We start from the raw sequence: 11,430 nt of genomic DNA, 5'->3' as shown, positions 1-11,430 counted from the left end.
AACCCTATATGGGGGGAGGTAATCACTATCGCGTGTTACCGTGGTAGTTTGTAGTGTAGTGTGTTGTCTGAATATGAAGAAGAAAGTGTTGGGACAAACACAAACACACAGGCCCCGGGTCAGAAGTATTAATCAATGGCGATTAAAATTCCCGACCTGACCGCGAATCAAACCCGGGCCCTCTGAACCGAATACCTCAACGCTGATCATTCAGCCAAGGAGTCGGACTGAAATACGAATCAATATCGGCTATAACGTCACCGTCATCGTCTAAAGCATCTAAATAATCCAAAACATCGGAATTATTTAGCCTAGAACTTGGCCCAGCCATGTAAAAAAATTAGGCCTACTCGTGGCACGAAAATCTAATAACACGAAATGTTAAACTAAAATTCACTTGAGAACACTGATAAATGTAGAATATAAACAAAATATAATTAACAATAATCTATTATTAAAATGGAAACAATAAAACGAAGGAAAACACGTATTTTGAAGCTTAAATGAGACTGTACTGGCAAGCAGCACACTTCAACTCGCCATGCGGTGAACATACGCGGTTTGATAACTTCATTTGTTCCAAACAGGTGAGGTTAGTGTCTCTATCTCTCGAGAAAAGTGTAAACTAAATCCAAAAGCTACTATTAATGTCTTTTCCTGACATCTGGGGGTCCATTAAGGTACTTATACAGCCGTCCGAACACAAAGCCGATAGATCGGCACGCTGAGTGTTTTAAGCAATACCACCCGAGCCGATAGATCGGCTCACTGAGCGTATAAGGGTTAATTTCTTGGAAAATGATCAAGAACAAATGTTTCATTTCTCCAGCTTTGGAAATGTGATATTGCACTGTGTGGGAGTGCGTAAAGCTATTTCGGCAAACAAGCGTAGCAAGAACGTCTTTCACACCACGAAAATCATAACTTCTCTGCGTTGCCATTTCGTACTCGAATCGGGACTGGTCCGAATTCCAGATATTGGCATCTGAGATCACTTTCTCTTCTTGCAATTCATTAATGAATGTTACAAACTTTTTAGCCACCTCATGTCGTATTTCTTTGTCTGTTTAAAATGATTTACTGACTAAATTGGTTACTTTTCGGAATCGAATTTTCAAACGCCTTTTAAGGTTTGTCAAGTAGGCGACACTTTGGAGAGAGAGTGTTTGGGGCAATACAACTATCTACTCTCACCAATCCAACGCTCAATGACCAATTTTGTGACATTTAAATAACGCATCCTTGCCTTGCTGAACTCTTCTTTCACATACTGTAAGCTCGAACCATTGCACATTTCCCAATTTCTCCATCGTGTTCAACGTGGTTGATGATTCCATAAATTTGTCTCCGAGTCTTCTTATACTTCTGTACAGTGTACATAGGTCCTCGTTCCTTTATTTCTTTTATACATGTCCAACAATGATTCGGAATCATAGTCTTCCACTGACTTACAGGGTCTTCCTCGGCCATCACAAGACATGTTATCTTCGTTAAACTCATCTCCGTGTTTGCCTTTTTTTGGTGATCTTGTCCCCTCCTTAACGACATCTTCACCTTCTAAATCAATGAAAACGGCTTCTTCCTCCTGAATAAGTTCGTATTTTTCCTCCAAAATTGCATCAAACGTTGTCTTTATTTGTATGTACACGATTTGCACTTTATCAGAAAGCTCTGTAGCTTCCTGAATATTAACACCGTAGGCATTAATAAGAGCCGCAATAATGTTGCAAGTGGTCATAACAAAGCAAAGAATCCAATGCGATCACATGTATGTGGAATAGCCATCAGTCGTGGAGAACATGACCATATAGAATAGGACTCGCCGTCCCATATTCACAACTGTTGGCAGCCGTATGTGGTGGGGGATAGTGGAGAACCGAACGAGTGGAGAGGGAAGGTGAGGCAAGACAGCCGCTGGCTGTGAGCATTGACGTGTGCCGGCATCTACTGTACAATTCAAGGTGTGCACCGCCAACTTGGAGCTCCCAAATGCCCCCTTAAAAAGGACCAGCGAAAAATTAGACCTCCATTACCTGTTCCAGATTGAAAAGATCTTTACAAATATGTAAAAGTCAAATCGAAATTCACTGTCCGACTTCGTACTGTTCCCTCGTGAGACTTGGACTTTGACTAGCAGGCAAGAGAGTAGAATTCAAGCCAGTGGGATGAAATTCCTAAGAAGTATGATAGGAAAGACAAGGAAAGGCAGAGTGAGAAATGAAGATGTTGGGATGGGAAAGCTATATAAGAGAATTGAAAAGAAACTAAGATGGTTTAATCTGTTTAATACATAGCAAAGACATGATCAGGACTTCAAAATCAATCAATACCGATCTGCATTTAGGACAGTCGCCCAGTTGGCAGATTCCCTATCTGTTGTTTTCCTAGCCTTTTCCTAAATGATTTTTTCCTAAAGGACTGCTAGGCTACACTAAGTGTCAGGCCACTACACATTCAACACGCATGCTATTGGTCGAATGTGGCATGAATCCTCAAAAGTTTAAAATGTAAATAAAAATATTTATTACTCATGGGATTCAAACCCACGTACCAACGCAACATGTGTCAACACGTCTGTGGTTAGTCCACTACACCACGGTGACTGTTGCCTCCAGTTTATCAGAAAGCTTACTTGGTGTAAAACTATGTCCCACTTCACAAACTCTCACACGTTTTCTGTCAGTGTGCCATCGCTTTTAGTGATAATTTAATTACCAATCAAAAGCTTCTAATTGGCACGTACATTTTATATTATCGTATGACAGTTTGACGTATTGTGTAAATACCTGTTGCATACATGTTTTTGCAAAAGTCGTGCAGTGATGACGCAGTGAGTGCTTTAAAGGTGACTGTAGCTTGGTATACGGCAAAGGAAAATCAACCATCACCCCACTGACATTTGTTGGGATGTCTAAAAGCAGAAACATCAGGCGCAGCGGACTCACCCGGTATGCAAGGATTACGTTCAAGAAGAAAAGGAACACAATATTCTTAAAAATGGATATAATTTTTATTAAACACCTACCATACATAAAAACACTTCTCATAATGAACATAAAATATTGCTAATTCAAAAAGCTACAATAATTAAAAAAATCATATTTTTCACAATAAAAATTTAATAAAGTTGCATAATATTTTAAAACATTATCAGCTCCTTACTCGAAGCAAAGCAAATTAATTATTTGATACACATAAATTTCTTTCAATGGCTTGTTCAAGGATTTAGGGGTGGCCAAGTTTCAACAAGAGAGAGATGACCATGTTTTAACAACAAATTCCACAATTAATGATTTTTTGATCCTGCACAGAAAAAAAAAAGGTAAAATAAAATGTTACTCAACAGAATATAAGAAAAAGGTATATCATCATTACAAAATGTTAGAAATTTTCCTATGGCACAACACAATTTCCAATAATGAAAATATATTTTTCAGTCTTAACAATATACGAAATATACTATACACATCACTAATAAATATAGAGGTATGCAAGTTGTAGCACTGAAAAAATATTCCCATTGAAGTATCTAATAATAATCATCATCATCACATAGTCTACCTATATTTCAGTATCAGTCAACTAAAAATGATCATATTTTACCAAATCTACTTTCTCTCTCCCAGTAGAAGTACCAACTCTCTGGAAAGACACTGATTTTTCTATCATTTTCAAGTTTTAATTTTGTCTCTGCACTGTCTTAAATGTCGATAAAAAAGGTATGTCAATAAACTGGGCACCCCATCTACTACAACTGTACAAAACTGGAGCCTTGGAACATGTACTTTAAAGCAAGCTGTGTCAGACCTCTACATTACTGAGAGAAGCCTTTTTTGCCAGATCTAGACATAAGAACCAAGATTCCTTAAACAAATAACAGAATTATATTCCTAGTAATAAAATATTTAGTTCTCATGCACCCAATAATGGTTTATCAGAAGCTGGGTACACATTCTTCTGATATTTTATCTTTATATAATTTTCATACCATAAATCATAAAACTAATAAAAATGTTGGTCCCAGGTGAAACCAACACAGAAAAAAGGTAAAAATAAAATGTTATTTAACACTGTCCATTTGTAATGTGGTACGTTGAAGTGGCAGTAATGGTAATCCTGCTCCCAATTAAAATCTCCTTCACCAATGAATCCCCAGATGCATGCTTACTTTAGTGTACTGTACTTCAGTTTTGACTGTACTATCTTAATTCTGCTACAAGTCTGTATTTGAAACAACCCCTTTCCTTACTTTGAAAGAAAAGAAAATAAGAAATATATTATTTACCCTGTTTATTATGCTTTTCCTAACCATGTTACATCACGGACATAGTATTCACTGTTCAGGTTCAATGTTTTTATTCTGGCAGTGAAAAGTTTATTTTTTCTTTACTCTGTCATTCAGTCTCAAAATTTAGATCAAGAAAACAAACTAAAGCTATAATAATTCATAAAATCATATTTGAAAAATAAAAACGTAATAAAGTTGCATAATATTTTAAAACATTATCAGGTTCTTTCTTGAAGCCAAGCAAATTAATTATTTGATTCACATTAATATTGTTCAATGATTTAGGGATGGCCAAGTTTCAACAAGGAATTAGAGACAACCATGTTTTAAACAACAAATTTCACAAGAAATGATTTTTATGATCTTGCACAGAAAAAGGTACAATAAAAGGTTACTCAACAGATTATAAGAAAACTTCTGACCTAAGAATAAAATCATAGGTATCAATATCAGATTAGATTGTATTGGTTCGTGCTGATAATCAACCACCTTTAACACCGTAATTCAGAGAAACGGTATCATAACAAAATATTCAATAAATATTCAATAAAATTTGAAATAGACTTTAGGATCAAAGTTTCACTGTATAAATACACGAGTTTCACATCATAGAAAAGTATTACAATGTTTTCTTGTAAGAAAATTCAGATGGAAATCATAATACTCAATAGTGAAGGGTCTTGTTTTAAATACAAGTCTTTAAAAATAAAATCATACTGTGTAAGTTGCCTAGAAACAGACATTACACCAATACCTAGAATTTCTTCCCTAAGCATGCTACCCCATTATTACACTGGAGGATTCGAGAGCAGTCAGTAAGTCTTGACCTTGCAATAACCTGCTGTTAGAGCCAATTGGTGCGTTCACATCATAGTCCTGTTGGCTCAAATCCCGAAGAGAAGGGATGGTTGTGCTTTCTGGTTCGAGTAACGAAAAGGAATTTTTGCGAATGCTCTCTTTACACTGACTGCTGGTAAGTATAGATCCTTCATCTGGACCTGAATGGATGCCATATTTCTTCTTTTTAGGAAGTTTTGGAGGATTGTTCTAAAACAGAATGCACAAAATACACTTTAGATAAAAATATCAAGAAAACATATTAAAAGAACAGGCAGGGCAACTTACTGAAGTAGGACATAACAGGTTTAGAATAAGTAACCCCACTTTGCACTAGATTTACATCGTCTTTGCACCTGCAAAATCCACTATGTGAAATATTTTTAGCTTAAAACTTTGGTTGGTAAGATTCTGTCATCGAAGGTTCAATATTGTGCAAATATTATCAAGGAATTTTTGCTCTTCATAATATATGTGCTGCAGGTCAGTATTTCTCAAAAAATATATCACACAGCGGTTTTCGAAGGTGCCACGACGATATTACACTTGCCTTGATGAGGACTTTATTTCAAAATATATATTTCCTGTCAATCTTTCCCATCCTACGTTGCTCTTCCTTCATATCCTCTGCCTTTTTGCAATTTGATAATATTGCCCACATTATGCATTTCTCTGATTAGTCTTACTAATAAGATATCTAAAATCACACCACATTTCCAGTCTGTACCTGCACACAGGAAATCGCATTAATTCGGAGATAGCTATTTTTTCACAGAATTAAATTAAACACCGTTTTCTAAGCAGTTTGAAAAATTGTTCCAGAGCATTCTAACATCAAAATTCTTTTTATGAATATTAAAATCTGGGCACATGAAAACTCTACTTGGAGAGAGCGTATTTGGTTTCATTTGTCTGCAGCAATCTTTTCTGAGACACTTTCCATCATTTTCCACTGTACTAGCAATACTGGTGTCACATTCACAGCAATAGTTTGAAGATCAAACTAACAGATAGCACTGCAATCTAAATATTGATATTTCTGATCTAACATTAATTTTTTTTATCCACCCTGTAATATGACACCCGACAACTCTGGTAAGATTTCCTGTGCACTGATGCACATATGGTAATACACACAAATCTATCATGATGACCTACATAAAGCATACTATCTCTTTCCAACAATCTATAAATTCCAGAGAAGAATTCACCAAAAATTCTGATTCATGAATTGCATACGAGTTTGAAATTAATTTCTTTTTTTATGATGCAACCTTAAACCTTCAGTGTAGAACAATGATAAAGAACTTGATGACAATGAGAAGATATCAACTTTAGATGAAAGTTTTGACAAGAATATTCAAGTATGCCGTGTATAACAACATACTGAACAATCCAGTAATGGATTCAGTCATTATCATACATAAACAAATGATATGCCATCTCACTTGTGTTTTTTCTTTTTGCTAGTGGTTTTACGTCGCACCGACACAGACAAGTCTTATGGTGACGATGGGATAGGAAAGGCGTAGGAGTTGGAAGGAAACGGCCGTGGCCTTAACTGAGGTACAGACTCAGGGATTTGTACCCACTATCTCCCGGATGCAAGCTCACAGTCGCGCGCCCATAACCGCACGGCCAACTCGCCCGGTACTTGTGTTGTTATAATCCAACAAAAATAGCCAGATGACTCCAAGTACATGGATGCACTGCGAATGAGAGGTGACCAAGGGGATGAACCCACATTCACCAGTAGTGAATCTAATAGAATTACAGAACTTGGGAGAGTTTAAACCTTTTAGAACAAAATTTGCTTAAGAAGATTGTGACTAAAAATACCAGGTGTTTACAGAATGGTATGCTGAAAAAGACCAAGGTGTATTTTCAAGTTCCTCCCTTCATCAATTCTAACATACAATAGGTTGTAACTGATATATAAACATGATTTTCTTCCAAAATGTTGACAAAATGATTATTTTTTCTAGGAAATGTAAAAAAAAGGATACTGTGAATAATAGGACTATTTAAAAACCTGTATTATTCTTCTACTACTACTACTACTACTACTACTACTACTACTACTACTACTACTACTACTACTACTACTACTACTACTACTACTACTACTACATAAATAGTTTCTCTGTCTATTCTGCCTCCCAATTCTTTTTCTTAGTGGTAGAAACTCTGTCTAATGTTTAAATTTACTCTTATTAAACAGTGTGTTAGAAACTTGCTTCATACTTTGTTTTCAGAAGGAAATAACATTACATAATAAATTCTACAGTCTGTGTCATACTCAAATAGAGAGCAGATACTGCAAATTAGAGTTCTCCTTGGGTAGAATATCAAAACAAAAATAAAATAGTAACTTAAGTATTCATAAAAACAGACAATCTTGCTCTTATGGTAAATAAAACTCAGATATTTTTCACGGGATCCCTGTGAATAACCAAACTTTATATAACCTTGCCATTCACTACAAAAATCTATGGGAAAAGTGTAGGGATTGTACAGTTTAAGTATCTAGTTGAAACTACGGAGTACTCATCTTGTAAAAGAGTTTCTTATTTATTCTCCTCTCCTTCCACAGCCACACCATAAAATACAATCTGTTATAAGATGGTGACTATGATTGTTGGTTAAAGGGACCTTATATCTAGATCATCAGTCCTCAGTTATAAGCAATTTCAAGGTACCTTATATTCAATTTGAACTTGTAATTGTTTCCAAAGCTTAAAAAATAAGAAAAAGGAAACTAAAGAAAAACAAAGAGCAATATATATAGCCCATAAATAGCCATGGACTGCCAAGAATTCTGCCTGGTATGGTCAGCATGACTTTCTCAGTTGTACAGTTTGGCTTTCTTGACTTGATCTGTTGCCTCTCATATCAGGCAGCTCATAAGTTGATCTCACAAAACAGAATGAACGCTATTCCAGCCCTCCTTCCATGATTAAAATCTTTAGGCAGGCCAGGGATAGGAAAAAAAAAAAAGTTAATAATTTTACATCTTGGTAACTAATTTTATGGTTTCAGAGTTATTGAGGTGTCAGAACTTTTGTCTCACAGAAGTTCTTTTATGTGCCAGTAAGTCTACCAACATAAGGCTGGAGTATCTGAACACCATCAAATACCATCAGACTGAGGTTGGATTGAACTACAGGACCTCCAGTTATAAGGTTGAATGCTACACCAACAGCAAGGAACGTATGAAAAACAAAAATAAATAGTCCAGTTCACTAATTTAAATAAATGACAAGAACTTCACTCTACTTCTCAGTTTGTCAAATTAAATCTGTGCTTGTCTAAGATTAGAAATAATGTTGAAGACAATTGAAATGAGCAAATAGTTTACATATCCTTGTTCTAATTCTGGATGTCAGAGGTAAACTATCATAACAGAAACATGCTGCTGAGATGCAAATTTTTTTTACAAGTCAAATCGACAGTTCTGATCATGGTAAACTATCGTAAGAGCCAACACAATAAGCAATGCGACAGACGGTGTGAGGTTACACTACTGTATGATCACTTACCACTGTTTATCGCTGGGTTCTCCTCGCACATATGATTGTATCACATAGCTTATTTTCATTCCTACGAAACATACAATAGTGTACCCATAAAAAAGCATGGCCAAAACAAGTCACAACGTCAAAATTGTCATTTTTTAATTTACAATAGTTTACCTCTGACGTCCAGAATTATTGTCAGAGGTGAAGTCTCCACCAAGAATGACGATGTGTATAGCATTATGTACTATCATTTTTAATAAGGTAGGAGCTGTTAACGATCAACACTACCACTGGTTTTCATATTAAGGCATGCATACACCACAGTGAAAAGTAACGAGTTGGTAGGTATGCCATGCTTGTAAAATCTACAATTGGGCTGTCATAGACAAACAGCAGATGTGCATTTGAAACGTATCTTCTTCTCCCCAGCCTTTTTCCCAATTTATTATGATCGACTCAATTTTACAGCCAGATGTCTTTCCAAATGCCAACCCTATGCAGAGGGATGTATTCACTATTGTGTGTTTCTGCAGTAGTTGATAGTAGGGTGTGGTGTCTTGTATGTAGATTACTAGAAGCGTATTAAGATGAACACAAAAACCCAGTCCCCAAGCCAAGGCCCTCCAAACTGAAGGCCAGCACACAGGCCATTCACCCAAGGAGTTAGACATGAAATAATGTTGGTATTCATTCACGTATATATTAGAATTTCTTGCTCGGCAATGAAGTGAAACTGCAGGGATGTAGGCCTCCTCTTAATTCATACGAATCAAGTCTGAAAGACATCTGGGAGCAATCTGAAAAGCCAAATTTCTGAACGGAGCTTCAAATATCACAATTGTGATATGATGTTACCTTTGAAATTCCTAACCATAACCAGCTAGCCCTAATTATTATTATTATTATTATTATTATTATTATTATTATTATTATTATATCTGTTCTGATCCTTACCATAATTAATGTAATGATGTATTGCTACCAAAGAGGCCTGGTGCAGGTCTTTCAAACTGACACCTAATGGCGACCTGCGATTCTTTGAGGAAGGGGGCCCTACTATGAAGAATTCTAATGTTGAAGGTGATACATACACCCAGTCCCCCAGCCAGAGAAATTAACTAATGAAGGTTAAAATCCCCAACCAGACTGGGGAATCAAACCCGGGACCCCTTGGACCAAAGATCAGCATGCTAACCACTTAGCCATGGAGCCGGACATTACCAAAATTAATTACTTATAATCAATGTCATTTCATGCTATAAGGATGCACTATTCTTAAACAAGCCCTAACTTATATAGGAAAAGATTACAATTTGATTTTCAAGAAATTTTCATTATTTAAGTGTTGTTTTTACAAATTGCTTTATGTCACACCGACAGATAGGTTTTATGGCGACGATGGGATAGGAAAAGTCTAGGAGTGGAAAGGAAGTGGCTGTGACCTAAATTAAGGTACAGCTCCAACATTTGCCTGGTGTGAAAATGGAAAACCATGGAAAACCATATTCAGGGATGCCGACAGTGGGGTTCGAACCCCAAATATTTGGGAAAGATCACAATATGAAGATAAAGTTGGAATTCAAGAGGACAAATTGGGGCAAATATTCATTTATAGAAAGGGGAGTTAGGGATTGGAATAACTTACCAAGGGAGATGTTCAATAAACTACCAATTTCTTTGAAATCATTTAAGAAAAGGATAGAAAAGCAACAGATAGGGAATCTGTCACCTGGGTGACTGCCCTAAATGCAGATCAGTATTGATTGATATTGAACCCAATATCTCCCGAATGCAAGCTCACAGCTGCACGCCCCTAACCGTATGGCCAACTTGTTCGGTTTATTTAAGTCTATCATGTTCACGACATATAATCAAATGAATAAATAAAATAATGTTATTGCCTTTTTATCCCAATAACTACTTTTATGGTTTTCAGAGATGCCGAGGTGCCAGAATTTTGTCCCAGAGTAGTTCTTTTACGTGCCAGTAAATCTACCAACACAAGGCCGACATATTTGAGCACCTTCAAATACTACCAGACTGAGCCAGGATTGAACCTGCCAAGTTGGGGTCAGAAGGCCCGCGCCTCAATCGTCTGAGCCACTCAGTCCAGCTATATTCAAATGATCTTTGAATTTTAAGAAAATATTTATGCAATGAATCACACCTGTTCTATGCTCAGTTTCAGGTGAGTTACTATGAACTAATGACAAAAAATGTGATGGAAGTACTGCTGTATGAAAATTTCCATGTTGAAGGCATTCATTTCACCGAATTAGTAGCATCAGATCAGGCTCCATGGCTACATGGTTAGCATGCTGGCCTTTGGTCCAAGAGGACGCAGGTTCAATTCCCAGTCGAGTTGGGTTTTTAATCTTCATTAATTAATTTCTCTGGCTGGGGGACTGGGTATTTGTGCCATCTTCAGCATTAGGTTTCATTCTAGATAGGGCCCCATCCTCACCTACGTGGTGGTTGCCCACAGCAGTCAACCCAAAAGTTTGCAGCAGAGTCTCTCTGGAGGCCACACATCATCATCATCATCATCATCATCATCATCATCATCACAGCAGGGTGTGAGAAAGAAACTTGGAAAAGGAGTGGCTTAAAGATATAACAGATTACCATTTTTATTTGGATTGTGCTTATATTCATACCTACAAGGATGACACCTTATCTAGAATTATCTCAAGTCCTTTAATTACTAAATAGTGTGTTCAGTGCCTTGCAAAGCCAAATAATTTTGAAGTTCTGTCTGAAGTATGCCTTTTCAGAGACGCCAAGGTG

At 36.6% G+C, this 11,430-nt stretch overlaps 1 protein-coding gene across 5 annotated transcripts in view; it reads right to left on the bottom strand.

Annotated features, from left to right (window-relative positions):
* Positions 1 to 2,986: 2,986 nt before the first annotated feature.
* The window catches only part of LOC136863908 (hypoxia-inducible factor 1-alpha), a 579,725-nt gene continuing 571,281 nt past the window's right edge, over positions 2,987 to 11,430 (bottom strand). For all 5 annotated transcript variants that reach the window (XM_067140321.2, XM_067140322.2, XM_067140325.2 and 2 more), the window contains one exon: positions 2,987 to 5,335. In XM_067140321.2, coding sequence (XP_066996422.2) covers positions 5,066 to 5,335 — 270 coding nt within the window. In that variant the 3' untranslated portion in view covers positions 2,987 to 5,065. The remainder of the gene's footprint in view (positions 5,336 to 11,430) is intronic.

This window comes from Anabrus simplex, chromosome 2 (genome assembly GCF_040414725.1).
Source record: "Anabrus simplex isolate iqAnaSimp1 chromosome 2, ASM4041472v1, whole genome shotgun sequence".
Taxonomy (NCBI): Eukaryota; Metazoa; Arthropoda; class Insecta; order Orthoptera; family Tettigoniidae; genus Anabrus; species Anabrus simplex.
The sequence above is the reverse complement of the archived record's forward strand: the minus strand, read 5'-3'. Positions and strand labels throughout refer to the sequence as shown.